The 22,210-nt window shown below is 44.9% G+C and overlaps 1 protein-coding gene across 1 annotated transcript in view; it reads right to left on the bottom strand.

Annotated features, from left to right (window-relative positions):
• Positions 1-579: 579 nt before the first annotated feature.
• The window catches only part of LOC146207344 (SEC14-like protein 2), a 32,476-nt gene continuing 10,845 nt past the window's right edge, over positions 580-22,210 (bottom strand). The window contains exons 3-13 of the mRNA XM_084586422.1: positions 20,122-20,165; positions 19,236-19,298; positions 16,588-16,678; positions 14,616-14,710; positions 14,379-14,451; positions 12,267-12,347; positions 8,473-8,559; positions 7,568-7,570; positions 6,218-6,324; positions 4,115-4,403; positions 580-709 (exon numbers count right to left, since the gene is read on the bottom strand). Coding sequence (XP_084442548.1) covers positions 615-709; positions 4,115-4,403; positions 6,218-6,324; positions 7,568-7,570; positions 8,473-8,559; positions 12,267-12,347; positions 14,379-14,451; positions 14,616-14,710; positions 16,588-16,678; positions 19,236-19,298; positions 20,122-20,165 — 1,028 coding nt within the window. The 3' untranslated portion in view covers positions 580-614. The remainder of the gene's footprint in view (positions 710-4,114; positions 4,404-6,217; positions 6,325-7,567; positions 7,571-8,472; positions 8,560-12,266; positions 12,348-14,378; positions 14,452-14,615; positions 14,711-16,587; positions 16,679-19,235; positions 19,299-20,121; positions 20,166-22,210) is intronic.

Raw genomic sequence — 22,210 nt, 5'->3', positions numbered from 1 at the left:
CGAACACCAAAGTAACAAAAAGAATTGATCCTAATTGAATTCATTTAAGGGTGATCCCAATTTTTTTTTGTGTGTGTGACTTTGTTGACGCTAATTTGGCAGCGAGGGGTGCATTTATTGTTGGTTATTCGGCCTTTTTAAAATGCAGTCTTCCGACCCTCGATTCAACTGAAGACTGCGATGGTGCTAACGTCGCGACAATTATGAACTCCGTGATCAATGACTCCAATTGGTTGGCGAAGTAGTCTGAAGCCTGGAAGACAAGCAACCGATGAACAGAAGAGTTTTAATTACGAAAACACGTTGCACTGGGAGCGGCTTTTCGTGCACCGTCTGAATGCATGGCGTAAAGACGGACAATACTTCATAATGGCTGTGAAGCGCAGTTCCCGTCTGTTGCTTCTCAATTGTGTTTGAGAAAAACGTTTCTCGTATGTTCACGTTAACGAAAGGTATTTTTCAGGGCGCATTTCTTGAACCGGCTTCCGCCCTGTAATAGATACAAAAGAAAAGGTGGGATAATGCCGCTACTGACCAGTAGGAAATGGGAACACTTTACTGAATTGTTAATTACGTACCTACGTGATCACAGGTGCATTCTTTGGTATTGGTGACTATGACGAAGTCTCCTCGGGTGGATGAACATCCACCACGTAAGCCAGCGTTTTCGCTTTCATCCAACTGTGAGTGTTGTCGAACTCTAATACATCTGTAATGCACAACAAAAATGTTTTTGGGATATTTTGAATTTCTTGAATAAGAAAAAATGTCAGCTCCACGCTCAGAAATAAATATGCTTGTTGTGCGCGCATACTTCCTTTTAGGCACGTGATGTCTTACATATGGGTTTCCGCAGCTTTCGAGCCCTCCACAAAGCGTGTGAACTGCTCAGATGCTGCATGAGTTTGTTAAGTTCAAACCGTTCCAAATAACGAGCAAGGTCTACACGAGAATGCCTTAATATGCGCGGAAACAACTAAGTTAGGCTGGGTTTTCAACCCCTAAAGAAATTAATCTGCGCGCTTAAATTCGGCCACATTCATTATTTCATCAGCAAAATCCAAAACTCAAGGCCAATCATTGCCGACGTGGCTGTATTTCAAATTTTTGCACAATGTGGTATATGAGGGGAATCGGGTTAGATCTCTGCACAGTGAGTGATCTTACAGCGCCGTGTCTGGTTCTCTCGCTGCAGATACTTTAATTCGACTGAAACGTATGTCAGTAAAAGCGGTTTGTGAAATATTTTAAAAGCAAATAGACAAATTAGGGTGCCCTCTCTATCGCATATGACACACCGGTCATTGTACGGCCAAGCCCGCTTTTGTAAAGTCACGGGGGTCACGCACTGTCCCTTAACTTTCGACACATTGAATTATCGCGTCGCGGTGCCGTTCTTAGTTTTCACGTCACAAAATATAATGGAGCTCCCAAATAAGGCTCTTAAGGTTTGACTACGTCGGGCTTGAAGTGTAGCGGGTATGATCTTGACATCAACTTATAACTTTCCCATTGCTCTGCACTTTCAGTGAGATGGAGCGAAGGGGCTGCGGCAGCTTATTTCGGAGTTGGCAGAGATTATGCTTCGCCTGTTCCTGACAGAGAAACACCGCGACCTATATAGTCTTTCACCCGGATTGATGGCAAGATTATTTTTCATTGCTATTGCTAAGCCCAGCCGAAACTTTTCACACTACGCCTGTTAAAGTCTATATTTGGTGCCCCGAGCGTAGGCAGGGATATATTCAGCATGTCTTGAGAATTTATTTGCAAGCGCGTTTTTCCTTGAATTGACAGTCTAAAAAAGAGGCGGAAAAATTTTCTGCTAACTGTTATCTGCGGATACAGGCCATGGCATGAAGAGTCCTCCCATGAAGCTGCTCCCAGGTATGAGGCAGCTGTTTCATATAGCGATTCATTCGACAAGAATGTGGAGAGACACGAAACGCTCTAAGCCCTTCGTTCTTGACCAGTGTTTTCAATTTAGGCCTGCGAAAACGACGAATCACTGTGCGGATGGAGAGAGGTGAAGGCTTTATATGTTCAAACGATTTTTCATTTGGCCAAGAGCGAAAAGCCATCACCGCTGGCTATAAATCCACATTCTAGTGAAGCAAAACACGATACACGCTGTCAAACTACAAGTACCACGGTCTCGCACGCGTGATTAGACAAATATTTGTGAAATTTTAGGCACACATATTTCAGGAGTAGGCGCGTTACTGAAATTCTACAACGTAGAATAAATAAATGGTACCATCTCTGAGGTTTCAATGTGAACACTCATGCTAGCTGCAGTCAAAGAAAAGTTAATTATTGCATTTAGTTAACTATATATATATATATATATATATATATATATATATATATATATATATATATATATATATATATATATATATATATATATATATATTACGATGACAATTATCCTCACAGTTTGCTTTCACCTGGCCGCATATCCGAGCTCAAGAACAACTTCCTGTAGTGGCCCTTGGTCTGTTTTAAATATCCTGGAACTATTATGTTGGTTTGGCTTGTTTTATGGGGTTGGACGTCCCAAAGCGACTCAGGCTATATGAGAGACGCCGTAGTGGAGGTCTCCAGAAATTTCGACCACTTGAGGTTATTTCACGTGCACTGACATCGCACAGCACATGGATGCCTTCCTTTTCACCTCCATCAAAAAGCGGCCGCTTCGGTGGGGATTCGATTCCGTATATCCCTGGTACAAACGTCGAGCGTCCAAAGCCTTGCGCCACCATGGCGGGGCCATAACATTGAGCACCCTGTATATTTTCAGAGCAGTTAAAGTGCATGCAGTTTGAGTGATTCATGCGTGCTCTCTTACGTGCTTTTAGGTACCTTTCATAGGCAAAGTCATGGACAGAAGCAGTTTAGGCAGCCTGGCATAGAACTCAAAAGCAACTCTCGTCTGGGCGAGCCATCCTGTGTCTGTAATGCAGAAAACAACTCATTGTGTTGTGGTCTCCCTACTGCGTACAGCGCGTCATCTGCGTTATCTCCTGCACCGCGTTCTACAGGCGAAGACGCCGCGGGCAGGACGACGTCCTACGTTTTGCGTTCGGTGTAGGCGCCCAGCCTTTGTCGAAAGTAAGAGCTCAGGGGAACGATACATGAAGCGATATCTTTAGGAACATTTGTGCGTGTCATGCATGTTTTTATGGCAGTCATTCATCGTTCCATTAGGCTCTCGGTTTTGCAGATGACACGCAGCCACCTTCCGATCAGTTCAGTCTATGTAGTGCAGAATGGCTTGTGTTACTAAAGCTGTGAGAATGCTCACGTTTCCGTGATTAGCGCTTCTTGAACCTCACGCCTCAGTAGGTTGTGTTCGTCGAAAAACGCTGTCGCTTCAGCTACGGGACTGCTCGGCAAGGCTCTTGCATCGGCGTTAAGGGTCATGTAGTTAGACGCAACTATAAGCCGCCTGTTGCCATGCCGACATCAACGTTGGATAGGGGCCGGACATATGCGATCCAGAAAAAGATTTGCCTGTGGTCGTATATATAGCATTAAAAAGTCCTGCTGGCCCGGTTGGTGGCGTCTTTATCGCTGATAGCCTCGCCAGGCACATCGTAGCTGTGTCTGAATCAGGAAAAGGAATGGAAAGCATGTCTTGCCTTTTAACTCATTTCTCGTCAACAAGAAAACGGCATATTTCGGCACTGCACCGATTATTGCCGACAACAAAATGTTTCGCGGATGTATGAGTTCCTGTGGCCACTCGGTAATATTGTAACCGGGCGCCAAGCCAGTGAAAACAGAGCATGGCTGGTGGCGAGATGATAATTTTAATAATCGGCGGGCCTAGCGCGAGTGCATGTTTCTGCCCACGTCACCGTCAGATTCTTTCTCGTCCATAGCGATATGCTTGGTTTGTGTATCAGGGCCCCATCAGGTGAAACTATCTGCCTCTAGCCCAATCACCTTTTAGTTTCTGTATTTGAATAAGTGTGCCTGTACAATACAATGCAAATACAAGGAAGCATGACCATGGCGATCTTAAAACGACTCTGTTAACGCCTCTCGCGTCACACTAAACAAATCAGCAGAGGAAATGAAGATAAGCAAAGTCGACTATAGGTCGTACAAGTGCCTGGTGTGTCGCAGCGCCAACTTCCTTCCTGGGGCACCAGGCTGCAGGTCTCGAGGCGTTGCGGTGGCAACAGGACTTTCCCGGTGGGTGAGCGCAGTCCAAAGGTGAGATCTCCGGACGCGGTTTGGAAGCGCCAACTGAGCCAGGTGTCCGCCTTCGTCACGCTCACCGGCAGCTCCCAGAGGTCTCGCCGACCAACGGTTCTCTTCTGAGCGTCAGCCTCCCGGAACACGGAGCACGCCGACCGGTCTAAGCCTTCTTCGAAGCGGCCGCCATAGTTCACCTGTGGACAACGATGATTTGGTTTCGTTTGGTTTGTGGGGTTTAACGTCCCAAATCAACTCAGGCTATGAAAGACGCCATATGTCATATGCAGGTTGTATCTCGTGGAAGAAAAGGAGGGACCTTTTTAGGTATAACAGGAATTCATCGAACTTTTGAAAAGCGCGCTGTGCTGGGGAGAAATATTGGGAGAGAAAGACAGCGACAACAGGGAGCAGAAAGGAGATGAATAAACGAATTGTAAACAATTAGTGAAATAAGTGAGGTGAATTCACGTTCAATGGGGATGTGAGGAGGTCTTACGGTTAGTGAAGAATTGCAGAGTCTGAGCGATGAACATACAAAAGGTTCAGTAAAGAGTGGATACGTGGCAAAGCGGCCTAAAAAACTATTTTATAAGTTTGTGCGTTGGTACTATCAATACCTATATATAAATGAAACAACCTGAATACTAGATTAACAGCGATTATTCATTGCCTATTTGTACTAGCCTTGGCAGATTTGCCATTCAGCTGCCATTCATTCATCGCCCAGAATGCTTGTGGTATGATGGACGAGAAGAGTCGTTAAATGTTTTCAGATATCAGTTCACGACTCAATCGGGACAGAAGCACCGAAGCGTTCACATTGCAACCTTGAAACACATGTTTCCAAAAAGTGTTTCCCAGCATGGAATCCATATTAGCAGTTTCTGGCTATTAACGAGTACGTCCAAGCATTGAAAAGTGCATCGTGACGCTTGATCATAGGGTATGCAGCGAAAAACCCTTACTTCGTTGCTAGATGCTTAAGCTTCTGATAAATTAATTTCTCAGTTTTTTGCAAAACGTTTGCATGTACCTATTCGGGTAGCTCCAATTTTGAAATGCTTATATTGGTCGGGGCACAGAACCTTGTCAAGCCTATTGTTTCTGGGCTTTTTGTCTGTGCCACCTACATCATGTATGGATGTGAGATAAATTTTATTTGATTTGATTTAATTTGAAAACAAACCGAATTCTTCTTTACTTCAACATTACCGCTAAAAATGTCTCATAAACATTATTTACAACGAAAGGAAACTGTGATTTTTTTCTTATAATTATGCAGTAATAATAGGGGCAATTAGGATAACGTGTTTCATTGATATTGGGAGCGGACTTTACATGCTGACAAAATAAAAACTAGGTGATAAATGTTGATTTAAAATAAGTCATCTTCATGATAAAACAAATATGCTCAGTGCATGCGCAGGCATAAGTAGCACCTTGGCTACACTGTGACCACACGAGGACTACATTGTCGCGAGGCAATACGAATGGCAACCCGCTAAAACGTGGAGCCGTAGGCAGATAAGGCTTCTAGGCATTTTTTTTTTTTATAACTGGAAGCATGCATCCATACACAAGAGTAAGGGGATGCTCCAGTTCTAGTAATAGCATCCTCGGTTTTAAACCAGAGAATACGTGCCAACTGAAAATTTTTATTGTGCGTGTTTGTCATCCCACTTTCACAGCAAGTGGCCTGCATGTACGACGGTACCAGCTTTGAAATCGAAGAAGCGTAGCTAGTTGAGCCACTTGGTGCATGGTAGCTTCGTCCTGTGTACTTCTACTTTCAAACGTGTCTTTTCCGCTGGTTTATTCTTCGTACTAGCTTTGAAAGCATGAGCCGCCGGCGCTCAATAAAACAGCAGATCGTTACAACCCAGGAAGTGGCTCCAAAGACAGGCGGCATAAACTGGTAATGCATCAGGCTTTACCATGACGGCAGTCTGATCTATGGCGAAGCGCTTAACGCTCGATTAGCGTGGTACAGAAATAAATGCACGTGTACCTTATGCCGACACTGGGGGTCGTTGCCTGGTCCAACCATATCTCCGCCCCAGATAGCAGGGAGGGAGGCTGCGTCCACGATGCTCAGAAGATACTCCTTCCAGCCCTCTGTCGTGATGCAGCAAAGATAGCCGTCAGTCACAGGCAGCTAATAAATGTGCAACCATCGCCGTTGAGGCTGTAGTCGACGCCACCATATCAAAGAACTCATTCGGGAAGTTTTTTTTTTCTTTTTACGTACAATATCAAAAATAGGCAAGCCCCTGTATTTTCATTGTTTATCGAGATTGATTACCTTATCAGAGATCAGCAGACTTAAGCCTAAATTAAAGATTATGGCAGCGAAGCGTGTAATACGGGACAATGAATGCACCTAATCGTAATGTGTGCACCTCATCTGCTTCAATTTGACGTTGAGTTATTCGGAAGCTACTAATGAGATTAGCTTTGTCTCGTGTATCGCGCTGATTTACTTAAATTCTTTCCAAATCGCCCAGTTTTCTGTCCTCGTTATTCTTATCTTCACCTTTTCAAGTTCATAGTAGCAAGCCAGACATTCAACTTTCCGGCTGGCCTCTCCTTGCAAAATATAAACTCATCTATATAGCTTTGCAGCAATTACTCCACCTTGGTGACTCATACGTTAGGGAGCAAAAGTGGTGTATACCACTCCAGGTTCGGTTAGACTGCAATGCCGCGCCATTTTTAGCAACCACATTTGTCAAGACAGGCGAGGATGCAACCATATTAATCTAGAGGCATGTCAGAAAGTACGTTTCGATCCGCAGCCCTCTGGTATGGCAAAAACAAAGCACATGTTAGTTAAGGTAGTTAAGGGAAGACTACGCCATCGTACAAAAAATCAGCCACAATAGTAAACTGCTGATGTCATCATCTATAGAATCCAGATCCGCGTCTTGAAGGAATTTTTGACCAATGCGGGAAGCCTCCTGTTTACATGACGTGTTTCCCAACGAGTAAACAGTGTGCAAAAGTGAACCACGTAGCACTTCTGCCCTTTTGATGGAAGTGAGCAAGGCACAACTTTCCACGCTTCTTCTTTTTTTTTTTTTTTTTTTTTTTTTTGCACACCAAATAGTATGATATGTCTTCACCCGCACCACATGAGAACAAATCAGAGAAGATGCCAGGCAAGTGTGTGTGAGGACAGTGGAACAGGGGCATAGCGTTTCGCACGGTGGTTGGCGGACTCCGTGCCACGTCACCCGCCTGTGCGGTCCGAACCAGTCAGCGGCTGCTCCGTCTGGCGGGAGCACTAACGCTATATAACGAATAATCTGCGACTTCAAACGTATTGATCGTGTGTACCTTTTTTTTTTTTTACCCGTACCTGCTAGCCGGGCAACTGCGGTATGTTATGGTGTGGTGTTATTATGGTACGTTACGGTATGGTATGCTATGGTATGGCATGGCATGATATGGTATGGTATGGTATGGTATGGTATGGTATGGTATGGTATGGTATGGTGTGGTATGGTGTGGTATGGTATGGTATGGTATGGTATGGTATGGTATGGTATGGTATGGTATGGTGTGGTGTGGTGTGGTACCGTACAGTACGGTACGGTGTGATGTGGTGTGATGTGATGTGGTGTGATGTGGTATGGTATGGTATGGTATGGTATGGTATGGTATGTTACGGTATGGTATGGTATGGTATGGTATGGTATGGTATGGTATGGTATGGTATGGTATGGTATGGTATGGTATGGTATGTTACGGTATGGTATGGTATGGTATGGTATGGTATGGTATGGTATGGTATGGTATGGTATGGTATGGTATGGTATGGTATGGTATGGTGGTGGTGTTATGTGTGATGTATGGCATGTAATTGAGCTGTATATATAGATGCCGTGGCGGAGAGTCAATTTTACTCTTCCTCTGGTTTCTTAAAGTTCTCTGTCATTTGTTTTCTTATTTATTTCACACTCAGGGTACAGAGTACACTAGTGAGGTGAAGGACAATTCACAACAACAAAAAGGAACACGAAGCCTAATTTACACAATAATACAAAAACAACTGAGGTAAAACTTTTTACAGTAAACAATGTTTTTAGAACATAAAACATTTGTTGACCAATAATAAATACTGCTGCACAAAAATACATAAGTCGGTTAGGGCTCACAGGCACCTTTCTTTTCGCCTTCATCAATATTCTCGGGCTGGAGCCCAATTGACACCGCATTCTCGGTAGAACACGTGCGACTGTGTTAGTCCAGGCAATAACTCACCTTTTCCGAATACTTGCACCTTGTCCACTGTTCGTTGACTTAGGAAGGGCCGTACCAGTCGCCAGAAGATTGGGAAAAAGTACGGTGCTGCGCAAACCATTCACATATGATGAATTAACCGTCACCAAACTGTTTGTGTGTCCTGGCTGCCGGCATAAACAAACGTCTGAATGCTTCGAGTAGGTGCCTCGTTCCGATGACCACTGGGTTTCCTACTTCCCAGAAGCTGGTATTTAATGTGGTCATGTGAACAAGTTTATTAGTTGCAGTACTAGTAATTTGGTCATGCGAAGAAGTTTATTAGTTGTAGTACTAGTGGCGCTTACTTTAATACAACCCTTAAGCAAACAAGCAGGCATCAACAAAAAATTAAGAGCACTGCAGAATCTGCATTGGAGTAATGCGAAAGCACGGATGCTGCTGTTGGTTGCTTGTGGTTTCTTCTAGTGGGTTAATTCACTTCTTGTTTACCCATTTTACTCTTTGGTACTTTCAAATTGCGCGCCAATCCCGTCCTAGGCTCTTTTTCGGCTCTACTTCCGGTTGCGTAACGTCACATCCTTTACGTCCCATTAATTGACTGACTTCATCGCGGAATCCCGCTGACACATCTCGCGGACAACACAGCAACGCTTAGGCTTCAGCATTTCTCTACTGCGCAGTGATTTCGGAAGAAAAAAAAAAATTATTCCATTGTGTGCATGTGTAAATACAACGACATAGAGAAAATATAAGCCGATCGCCATGTTTTGGGCAAACAAGCCTATCTCCCTCTTAGAGGTGTCCTATTTGAGGAAATAACAAGAACAATAAGATTGGGATGGAGCGCATTTGGCAAGCACTCGCAGATTATGACTAGCAGCTTACCGGTATCGCTCAAGAGGAAAGTATACAACAGTTGCATCTTGCCTGTACTCACCTAGGGGGCTGAAACATGGAGGCTACCCAAGAGAGTTCTACTTAAGTTGAGGACAACCCAGAGGGCTATGGAACGAAAAATGGTAGGGGTAACATTAAGAGATAGAAAGCGTGCAGAGTGGGTCAGAGAAATAACTCAAGTTACCGACATTTTAGTAGAAATTAAGAAGAAGAAATGGACATGGGCAGGACATGCAGGGCGAAGAGAGGATAACCGATGGTCGCTGAGGGTAACAAACTGGATTCCAAGGGAAGGAAAGCGTAGCAGGGGGCTGCAGAAAGTTAGGTGGGCGGATGAGATTAAGAAGTTCGCAGGGGTCAAGTGGATGCAGCTAGCACAGAACCGGGTTAAATGGAGAAATATGGGAGAAGCCTTCGCCCTGCAGTGGGTATAATCAGGCTGATGATGATGATGATGATGATGATGATGATGATGATGATGATGATGATGATGATGATGATGATGATGATGATTTGAGACGAATAAAGTGTTCTTTTTTTTCTTCTTCTTCTTTCCTGGGCCACAATCCGAAGATTGGCATAGCGCCGTCGCTATAGTGTTCTACCATCACGACCGAGTCTGCGATTCCGTTAGGCTTTGGTTTTATTGCCCTACTACGGTTTTAGCGAGCTCCCACGCTCATCCAGAGCTCTAGACCTTGATACCCGGAACCATTTCTTTTGCAGCGCGATGCTGCATCTCTTGTGGTTTAAGGGTGCCTCCTGTGACATTGAAGCCACGAAATAAAGCCATAAGAGAAACAGAAAAGAAACAATCCCCTCGCCGACCAAAGTAGAGTTACAGGCGGGAAGTTTATTGCTTCCGCTTCGCCGCGCGCTCTCCTTCCTCTCCTTCTCCCCACACTCCGCGGGTCGGAAGGCAGCATAGAAAAGCGCGGAGCCCTCAATCACTCGAGAGGCCTGCATTTACACTAGCACGCGCTCGTCTTCCGTTCCCTAACAATTTGATGACTGCGTGCCAGCGACCGGTAGCACTTTGTTTACACTCATAATCAGAGTGCTCGAACGATGTTGTTGAAGGAACCACAGCGCTTGTATAGACAAAGACACAGGACGAGGACACATACAATGAATGAATGTCTTGCCTTGTGGGGCTCGGTACGAGTTGAGATAGACAGAAGGTTCGACACGTGTTATAAAGACGGTTTCAGTTTTATCCCCTGTCATTTGCACAGTAATATGGGATTATCTGTGCAGATTATTTGGTTCTTTTTTTTTTCTTTTTTTTTTTACGGTGCCGTCGTGTTTTAAATCATCCGAGGCCATCAACTGTGTGATGTATAATGTACTAACGTGAAGAGCTGCGAGGTTCCGATTGCCGGGGTATATGTTAATTCAGGCAACGTCCATGTTACCACATTAACGCACTGAAAGTGCAGTATGGACGCGCTCCGAGCTTTGGTGAAAGTTGAAGTGCAACCCACTTATATAACCGCTGAGCTATCGAGCTATAAATGCAAGTGAGGCAGTTCCAACAACCAAAGTAGACTCATTCAGATTGTCCCACTTGACCAAATTATTTGGCTTTCATCGTTTGTACTGGTAGCTACCACGATAATTAAGTGTGACTACATAAATTTATGCCGCTAATGTGTAAACATTGAAGACCAACACGTCCCGAATAGTTGCGCCGATGTGGCAGTTATTCGTTCCGCCATCGGACAACAATAAGTCCGCCTAGCGCGGCAAAAGCCCATTATGTGGCCCTTTTTTCCCAAGCATTTCACCCCAGAAGAGCCGAGCACCAGGCCGGGGGAAAGCTTGTACCCATTGAAAAACCGGTGGGTAACCGGCGGCACCAGGATTCGAACCCGGTGCCTCCCGAATGCGAGGCGGATGCTCTACCACAAGGGTAACAAACTAGATTCCAAGGGAAGGAAACCGTAGCAGGGGGTGGCAGAAAGTTAGGTGGGCGGATGAGATTAAGAAGTTCGCAGGGGTCAAGTGGATGCAGCTAGCACAGAACCGGGTTAAGTGGAGAAATATGGGAGAGGCCTTCGCCCTGCAGTGGGTATAGTCAGGCTGATGATGATGATAATGATGATGATGACTGTAACTGCAAGTTGTTCTTGCTTTTTTATGCAGCTGATGAGTAGCGCAGGGGCCAGATTTCGCTCGGTCGTTGTTTTGCCGAGAAAACGCTCCGAGTCTACCGGCTTGTTCCCGTAACACCACCGCCAAATGCTGTGTATTGCGGTAATCACGCAGGTGAGCTCATCATTTAAAACACTCTATGTAATTATCTTCTAGTTATTTTCGTGCAAAGCAGCAATTCCATCTTTGATGCAGGCCGTCTGATCAGAAACGACCCAGACTGAACACTATACAGTGACCGAGCTCTCGGCACAAGTCGTGCATGTGGCACACACTGCTCGACAGCATTTCCTTTGGTCGACGCTCCATCCATGAAAAACACACTGGCATGGCCGCCAGAAATCCAGCGGCAGTGGTGCTCCTATCACTTACACCTTCAGGGGGATAACATTGACTGCTTAAGCACTCACAAGCGTTACAACACCCGAAAGGCGCTTCCTTGCGTTTTCACCGCAGAGTTTATGTATATTACTATGGAATCGGCAGCCCGGGAAAAGATAGCACCTCACGCTTGGGTTTGTGTCTACGCGACATCCGATCTTAGTGTGAAAGTACCCCATATATTCTGTCCCTTAGTCTATTCGAAGACGCACGCGGAAATGAACAATTGCATAGTTTGCCAGCGCTGTCAGTCCCGCGTATTCTGCTCTGTTGCCTTGGCTGTGCCCGCGTTTTATAAGTGCCTATTTGAAACACACATTAACGAAACAGCGAAGCGCAGTTACCGCGGAACGAGCTAGGCTACTCAAGTAAACTCTTACCGTGAATAAGAATGCATTTCTCTAGGCATTCCGGGAAGTGATCTTCTATTGTGGTCAGCATGTCTGTGATCGTCTTCACTGCTGCACTGGCCAAGGTGAAAAAGTTGGTTAAATGTGACTTATCTCTGGACATTTGTTTGGTTCCTGGACGATTGTTTAATAATCTCATACTGGATGCACTCATTTGTTTCTTTTTTCTTCTTTTTTCACGCTTAAAAATGAATGTGCAAACGAACTCACCACCAATCTTAATCATCGACGTTGTAAACATAATAATGGCTGTAATAATTTTATGTTGTGTGGAGCCCGTTTCGCCATGCCCCGCAGAAAATGAATGACCGTCTACGAAACCTTGTAGTGAAAATAGATCACCCTAATAACGCCTCAGATATTAATAAATTAACATTTTTTTCAGGTGCCCTGATGATAATTTCAGGCATATCCTATTGCGGGGGAATCCAACAACAAGAACGCTGCAGATTTTGAACGTTTGCCCGATTGCACACCGAACACACAACACAGAAAATGGAAGCAGTATAGGCAGTGACTGGACAGTGCATTTTGTGTAGTCGAATATTACTTTCTGGGCCATGTTTCATTAATGGTAGCCTTAAAAAGTATGAGGCGGAAATTAATTCCGCAAAGCATACTAAAGAAAGAACTATAAGACGGCACAACCACTACGGATCTCATTTTCCATGCCACTTACTAGCCAGAAACAAATTAATAAATATCGAAATAAATCGTAACGAAAACTAGCCATTTTTAATGGCAGAATGTTTGTTTAAGTCCTTACCAGGAAATATCATGATTAGGGGCCCTTACTGATAGGCATTTTAGTCTAGGTAGCGTGGCTAGTGGCTAGTGGCTAGTGGCTATATACGTCCTTTCGAGGGTTAATTTGCCTAGTGACTATATACGGCCTTTAGAGCAGCGATTTCTGTGTAGACGTCAATATTAAGACTACAGGTTACATTCTTGTAACTTGGCCAGTCCCTTGTAGGTTACTGTATCCGGACGGGAGTACATACGCTGAACATGATTATCACTTCGTCGTCATGTACTGCCTGCTACGTTTGGCAATTAAAGCAGAGTATCGCTTAAAACCTGCCAATGCACTATGGCTCCTCCAGCCTGAAACAAAAAGTCTTCACACTTCTTTGATCGCAATGAGAGGAGTCAAGCGCAGAGCTTGGCCCGAGGGCATCATAGAGCACGTCATTGCGAAACCAGGCCGCACCGTGCATGCGATTTCCTTTGACTGGTCATTTATTTGCCGGTCCGTGCATACAGAAACAATACTGTATGCCAAGCCCACAAGCCACAGCCAAATACCACTAACGTATACTGAAGTGCGCAGTTTGGTTAACAGCTTCAAAGAAATGTGCGGTTTAGTATGGGAAGAACAAGCCCTTTATTGAGCGTCGCGGAGTCGCCTCTATATGTTGATGCCTGTCGTATCAGCCGAAAGTAGCGACTCGGGACCTTTCTTGTACCCCTCTTCCGCTCCCACTCTCTAGCTTTTCTGTATATCCTTTCTCACACCGGTCATGTCTGATCCCGCTGAACTGCGTCGCGTCGCGGAGGTTAAAGGAAGCGCCGGCAGGAGCCGCACCCTGCACGAGGCACGTAGCAAGAGGCTCCCACTATAGCAAGTGACTATGGCAGTGCAACTAGCGTGAAAAAGGCAAGGGTCAACTGACAAAAAGGAACCGACGGGGCAGTACGCCAGTTGAGGAGACGCGAAGAATTAGGTGGGGAAGGACATGACCAAGGAAGTGTGATGTCGTTGTAGTTGTCGCTTGTCTTTTTCCACGCTAGTCGCAATGTCGAAAGCATTTACTCAATCGCATTAACTAGCCCAACTGTCTTTGATCCCATCTAAGGCGCGCCGCATCGCATATGACCGGTGAATACGACGTTCACGCTGCATGGTCTCACTGGGAAGCTGAGGATCTGACTCCAGTGGCACTTTCACGTACTTTACCCTTGCAGACTTTCACGAAGTTGTTGGAACTGGTCATGCAGATAAGTATACTTTGAAACCAAAGCGCAGTTCTGAGCTGCTCACTATGCGCCATTGAAAGGCAAATTAACACGGAAATCACTTACCCTGCCAACTGTACAACTGGAGCAGGCTGAACTTGTCGTAATCAATCACGAGGTACTGCGTTTCTATTTCCTTCTGCACAGAACAAACCAAGAAAACAACAAAAATACAGAACGTGCTTTAAAAAGAACCAAATTGTTTCGGAAGCAAAGCGAAGGCAGCAGTGAAGGGATCACGCATGCAGAAAAAGAATCGTTCGCTTATGTTCCACAGCCAGGAGTATGTCGCTTGTTTCTTACCTCTAGTGATGATGAGCGTTTGAGTGACTCTATGTATTCGAGCTGGTAAGTGATGTGGCGCTGCACAACAGGTGGCGTGATGGCGGCCACGAACGCTGTGTCATGGATAGACCAGTTAAAAAAACAAAAACAATCATGCGGCACCTGGTAGCCCATGAAACTCAGTTCGTCTTAAGGGCGCTTTGAAGAGCGCAGCAAGCCACTATGGGCATATGACCAAGTGGTCAGGTACTGCTTGCCACACGGCGTACACAGAACAAAGCATGAAATACACTCTAGCTCTCTTGCTTTACAACCCTTTTCAACTGATTCATGCTTACGTAGAGCACTGGCCTATGAGACGCCAGCGTCCGCTCCGTATACGTCTCCTGGGGCTAGGTGCTCTATGGCCCAACTACAAATATATGTTCTCTGTACGGTATGAAATATCTTATACCAAAACCCGCAGCTGAACTAGTTTACTTGTTTTCTACCATGGTTTTCTACACACGCTTCCTCCGGTGCATTCTTTTTCCCTTTGTGCCTTGGGTGTCTTAGCCTTGTGAACTGAGAGATCTTTTACAATACATTCCCGTTGTTCCGGTATCAAAATTTAAGTTAGGCTTAGTTCGCAATTAAACAAAAAGAAAATCATTTTCTTCTGTAAAAAGCAAGTAAGCACTTAAAGTGTCTGAAATTTACTAGATGGCTTCGAAGTGGCTCCAGCTTTTTATTATCCCTCAAGCGTTATTTCTGGCACATAAAAAATGCAGTAGGAAACAGAAAGACAGAAAATTTTCATTCCTCAGGCTGTTAAGCGATGTATACCCATGTTTCCATATCTAAATAGTGAATTTTGATGTATTTCCTCGACATAAGGTATGTTATGTGCAGTGTCTCTTGTTGTTCACCGTGTACGTTTCCAGTTTTGGTCATTCGTCATCACACGTGTCAATGTATAGTGTCTAGTAAAACTTTTTCTAAACACCTGTGACACCTCTGGCACTGTTTCCCGGCTCTCCGGTTCATTATCAAGTGGCTATCCTCACACTAAATTTAATTACTGTTTATCTCTCCTCGCGCTGCCCGGCACGAAGGTTGCCTCTTGCACCTTTATTAGCAGTGGAAGAGAAAACCTAATCAAGAAAGCACACAACACAGTATATGCTTTCCTTTCTTTATTAGTGCTGTTGTAGTAAAAATAAATAATTATCTGCGCCTCTGGCATCATTTATCAATCTATTTTGCGCACCAAGCTTTTGTTTTCTTCCTGTGAATGCGAAAAGGTAGCCGTAATTACGCAACGACATAATCTGTATCCGCCTCTTTTACGCCTACAGAGAGTCACTTATAAGACGAATTCAATTGCACGTCCTTTAGGACCCTAGCACTACTCGTGCTTTTCGAACAGCAATGGCCACCTGGCCTCTGAAGTATACGGACAGGAAAGTGTCGGCTTGACTTGTCGCTCAGTACTGCGTGCAATTTCGGTTGCTTACAGCTCTAACTTGCAGCCTTGTGCGGTCCATATTTCTGGACTACATTCTGCTTTCTCACGAAGGAAGCATCAAAATAAATGTTAGTGGAATAACTAGACTTGCTTTCAATCCAAGTTAAGCGTCCACTGCTTGTTACTGCAATTGAGTATGTACTCCTATTAATTTCTCCTACAGGACAACGAGCTGTGAGCCCCATTTTGGCATAAGCGGCGGAAGCCACTGCAGTCAGGAAGAAATGTCCAAGGAAGACAGCGAAATTGTTACAGGCGCTCTGACGTCAGCTAGCTCGGACCGAGAAAGAAATAATGCCGCAGTCTGTGTTGTTGCATTTTTTTTTTCCTTTTGCCTAAAGGATTCAGGCGTTACAAAATGTCGCATGGCTGTACCAAACTCTTGCATCAATATATTGGGCAGCGCGTAATTCATGAATTATCTGTTCAATGACAGCAGTCGCGTCAAGGGGAGTTAAAATTGTGAAGCATCTGCAAAGTTACCTTTGATATTGACACCTGCGGGAATAAGCCACATGGGTCGCCCATCCTTGCACGGGTGAATGATTATGCCGGGAAAGTTCTCCTTGACTATCTGCGAAGACATGTGCAGCATGCATGAGAGGTTACGCATAAGCGAGCCGCGCATCACTATATATAGATGTTTTCGACTAAGACATCGATAACATCGCGAAATCGTGCACTGTATGCATTTGTCAACTGAGGCATTTACCTCTGGCGCGGCACTCCATGTATGCGTTCGTATCACCCACACAACTTACGCGCTTCGCGGAGTGCTTTCTATGGTTTCCACAGGAGGTGCGGTAAGAATGAGTCTAGGTGAAAATAAATTATATGAGGCAATGAGATACATAGTTACAAAGCAATTAACGATGAGCAAGGTCGAAACTTTCACCTTACACATCATATCCTGAATAATGATTTCAAACAAACTTCAGAGCACAATAACACAGACTTGTGTAATCTCCACAGCACACTCGCTTATTACCACCCAGTCTGTGCATTTGCACTGTCTGTGGATTCGGGTCTTTTCATTACTTATTGCCATTACAGCGACCTGATTTAAACCATGCTTCGGCGATTATTATTCTCTCAAAGGCACGGCGACAAGCTTAGCCATCCACAAGAACGTGAGCACTGTTATCATCACTATATTTATATTTTTTTTTACCTGCCACATAGGAAATTAGAAAAACTGGCAACATTTTATGAATAGCTCTCCTGCAGCGCACTTTATCCCCCAGATTTCTATCCCATGGCAACCGCTACGTAGAAACATAGCATTTGTCGCCCGTACAAATTCATGCGATATTTCAGTGAAATATATTATTTGTAGTATCAGTGCAGCCATGAAGTCTTGCATTCTATCCCGAAATCTGCACTGTTATTATGGTGAGGCGATTTAGCCCATTTGCACGGCAATCATCATTACTGAAATGTTGTAGAGAGTTGAAGGTTAGCGGTTCTCAGAGCGAGCTCGAGTTTTGCCAGCTTCATCTTCATCTCAAAAGGTCACCTCCTTTTGTGCTAGCCGGTGGTGCTTCAACTTCTTACAACAGAATTAAACCCCATTGCTTACAAAATGAAATAAAACAACTTATTAATATCAGTAAATTGCATAAATCTATTTGAACTGAAATTCAACTGAATTAAATAACGGTAATCCCACTGTCCACTCGTAAAGGAGAGGAGACCACAAGTTGGCTGCTGTGGGAAAAATTTGCATGAAGGCTATCTGTGGGCGATCCACGTTCCTGAGACGAGGGAGCTTCTTGCGCAGTGCAATCACATTTCGCCAACGTTGTGTAGGATCGCAGGCACGGCTCCAGCAGACGTAGAGGCATACATCAGAGCGACGGCCAATTCAGCGCTGTGAAAACCCCGCCTGTTGAGAAATGTTTTACCGCCACGTGTCTTCGATAGTGAATGTTTGTGCAGAGCCCTGTCAAAGCGCCGTGCCTGGGGAGAGAGTTGCCGACCCCGGCTAAGGCAAGGAGTTTCGTGGAGCCACCGTGTCGGCCTCGGCGATGCAGGCCCGGACACGACGCTAGTGCCGATGCGTACACTTTTCTGACCCTTTCCCTATTTCCCCCTGTACTGCGAGGATATTCAAGGGGCGGTCGTTTCCCTCCTCGAGGAACTCGTCGTCAAGGGAGACCTGATGTCTTAACGCGTCTCTTTTTTTCTCTTGGGCCTGCTTGACTAGTCACTTTTGCTCTAGACAAGATTAAAACGCTGCTAGACGATGGCTCATATTTTGTCAGGACCTTCTGATGATTTCCGATGTGTCCCGCACCGCCAGACCAACATTATTCCCTAGGGCTTGCGAGCATTTTGTAGCAGCAGGCATAGGAATGCGAAACATGAAGCTGGTTTCATGGAAATAGCCTCACGTGTGGCTACCGTGGAAGGTAGCCTCTCATGGTAGACACACGTCAGGTGTAGATTGCACGGCAAAATGTGGGGCTAAATGCAAAGCTTATTTATGCACGGCGCCGCTAACCTTATTTACACAATTTTATTTCTTACTTGTTTCTGACAATGTTTAATTGCACCGCAGAAATGCCGGCGCAGGGCCATATTAGAGAGATTTACAATAGCGCAATCCGTCATTGTGATCCACCACCGGGCGATCCACGGCGAATGCGCAGATCTCCATGACGGCTCTAGATGCCGCCACTTGCTAGAAGTCGGCGCACGTAGTGCCCGCCTTTTCGGGACTAATCAGCGCGTACGGGTCACGATGACTGATAGTGGATCGCGCTATGTTTAATCGCGAAAGAAGTATCCAACGAGCCTACCCTGAGCAAGGAAGTTGTCTGTGTATCAGTATGGTTGCTGTAGCAAGTGTTTTCCTAGCATGCGCGATCAGCATTCGGGGATAAAAAAAAAAACCTTCAGAGCAGAGTGCGTTTGAACTCCTGAATTCATCGTCGGAAGCGAGTATCCTGAACACCGTAGATGTCGCCGAAGCCGATCACTTTGCGTGTTAAACTGCAACACACACTTGCGCTGTGCATTGCACGTCGTCATCTCCAATATCTTCCATCTGCGCTCAAAAGCTTCCGCATCTTCTGCTCAGTTTATCTGCGTCAAAGCCCATAAATGTACCGAGTGCGCAGCGCTCGCACCTGTGGGGTCTTGTAGCTGCGCAGCATGTCGTCGACACCATTATCCTTTCTCCACTGGAGGTCCTGCGTGTCAACAAAGTAAACCAAAACAGAAGGAAACGTTTCCAGGATATATAAGCAGCAATCATCTCGAGGTCACCATTGAAGGCAAATAACTAAGAGTAGCTTGCGCATGCCTCTCTGTCGCCGCCATTATGGCCAGGAATGCTTGCACAAAAGTCAACTCCATATTAACGACTTGGTGCTTCAGAAATAGCTGAAGCTTTTCTTATTGGGGATATTTTTTGCAGTTAAGTGCTCTGCCCTGACACTTGCGGGACTGCTGCCTCCGGAGCTTTTTTTAAAGGTAATAGCAAGCTGTGGTAAGAATCCCATGACTGGGGAAGGTTATAGCTGCCATATTAGAGCGCCCTATAGTTTGTCTGCGTAATAACCGCCAGCTGTAAAGAGCTGATGCCACAATGGCTGCCGCCGTGGTTTGGCTTGGAATGGTGGTTAGGAAAAGAAAAGCGGCGGCCGCTTGCCTTCCTAACTGATTTAGTCCCGTGGCAACGCGGCTCCTTACATTACGGGCTCCAAGCTAGCCTTTAGGCACAAAAGAAGTGAAGAACAACAGATGAGCGCTTGTCTGTTGCGCTTGTCTTCTTTTGTGCTTCGTGTCTCCGCGCTGCACCACCCACTATGCAAATGTACTAACTCGCGCAACTGTCAGTCCTACTTTGCTTGCTATGTATGACGTCACTGTATTAGTACTTCTTATAGCCTCGTTCAGTCGCAGCTATCACGTAACATCGTTCCAGGTCACTGAGCTTGAGTTACAGCGCTGGTAACTACACCATATGTGAAAATAACGCACCATCAAATGCCTGTAAAATGTTGTACTTACGTTACGGTACATAGTCTCTGCCTTGGCCACATCGAAGTCCCGCGCTGAATCCCGGCGAACACATGCAAAAAGTTCATGGCGGGTTATAGCATTTGTGCACACTTGTTTAGTTATTAATTCAGTTTTCTGACAGCGGCAAAAAACTCATTAAAATGTGATAAGTTTCTAATTGCTTCATTTCACATGCAAAACAAAATGAGGCACGCGGTAGTGTGGACAGCTCTCAATGGTCAAATGCATGACACGCGATCCCGGAGTAGTGACATAATTAGGTTATGTACCAGCAGTGGTTGATCGCACGTTCTAGTTACACACCTCTCCACATGGCACTCGTAGGTAGGAGTCCGGAACTTTGGCTGTCCCCAAACATGGCAGTTATGACTGTTGCATTCAGAAAAACGGCTCAGCGCTGTTCGAAATGTGTATATGGAGAAATAAAAATTGCGGGGCGGGAACTGTGACAGTTCACAGTTCAACCTGAAGGTGGCGTAGCTACCTTCTCTCCTTCGTAATGCAACCGTCGGTCATGCAAGCCTGTTTAAAAGAATTTTGTTGTTTGTATTACTGAAAAACTATGGATCTCAATCTATTGAGGTCATTGAGAGTGCTGTTCTTTTACGGCACACGAACTTTTACAATAATGCAGTAAATTTAAGAAAATATTTTGTTTTCATTTGCCATGACAAAAGAAGATGATAAGCTTTGCGTTTTTGGATTCTTTGCGTACTATAAAAGAAGGCAGCTCCGCGCAGAATCCGCACGAAAGCAGGATTAAAGAATTTTGGTGATTTTCTGATGGAAACGGGGAATCTGAGAATGTGGCTACGCGTAACTGTAAGCTAATTTCATCCGAGAAGTAACGAAGCGCCTGATTTGCGTGACAGACATTGTAAGCGGGGTGACAAGACTGCTGGATATCCTGTGTGCTGTCGCCTTTTCACTTTTCATTTTCAATTATACTTTCCGCGGTGTTCATGCCATCATGGTGCAGCATGTAAATGCAAACATTTTCTAACTGCGAGCCTTAACAGCAACTTGCGATCAAACATCCTTTTATCGGATCGGAAGACATACAGCGCTGCTGCTTTATCTACGCAGCTCGGTACTTGGAGCGTTGTCTCTGTTGGCTCCTTTTGTACGTATGTCACAACGAACCGGTCATTTTCTCTACACTCGTTTGCTGATAGGCTTTTCTGTATCTTCTCAACAAAGTTAACAACATTCTAATCAATTCTATATATATATATATATATATATATATATATATATATATATATATATATATATATATATATATATATATATCCATGCACATCTTATATATTCCTATGCCAGCGGTTTCCTTTAGAATATTCAATATTCTAAAGGGGGGATCGATATTTAACGGTGAGGCAGAACGGTAATGCTGAGTGTCGAGAAGAAGCTGTATTCATCTTTGGTCAATGCGAAAAGGGGAAAAAAACGTTACAAATGAGGTGTGCTTTAGAAAAGCAGGAAAATCACTGGCTCGTGGGAAGTTTTTTTTTTTTTTTCTGGAATTTATTCCTTTCTTTCGCCATTATCTTATGTCGGGCCTTCTATTTCTCCATCACCCTTGCAAAACGTGTGTTTGTAGACGCTAAGTAGGTTCCAACCATGCTTGTTTGTTTTTATACTTAATAAATCCACGTTCAATTTAGGCCCGCATCCAGGATGTCTTCTGGTGTCATCATAATCGCCTGCGCTTGCCTCTGTGTCGCTAGTGCTTTCCACTCTCTGCCTGTGTTTCCAGCTTCCAAGTACGTTGCCCGCTGGAAGCAGTGTATCTCGTTTCGATATTCGTGTGGTCAGGTGAGAAGATTTCCCTGTGGCTTGTCATGGAGGTAAGCTCGAGGCCACGAAGAAGGATTACATAGGTTTCTTTGCTCCTGGCTGAGATGGTGGAAACGGGTTGGGAAACCCCGTTTACTCAGAAGAGTCTTGCCAGCTGTGCGCAATGGACGATGTAACAGTGCATTTATGTTGCACTCAAGAGTAAAATTCTTTATTTTTTCTCCGCAAAGTTTGCAAGCGAGTCAGTAGATTTTCCATCCAAAGCAAAGATACGTTT

This window comes from Amblyomma maculatum, chromosome 1, assembly GCF_055883805.1.
Source record: "Amblyomma maculatum isolate TAMU_Amacu chromosome 1, ASM5588380v1, whole genome shotgun sequence".
Classification (NCBI taxonomy): domain Eukaryota; kingdom Metazoa; phylum Arthropoda; class Arachnida; order Ixodida; family Ixodidae; genus Amblyomma; species Amblyomma maculatum.
The sequence above is the reverse complement of the archived record's forward strand: the minus strand, read 5'-3'. Positions and strand labels throughout refer to the sequence as shown.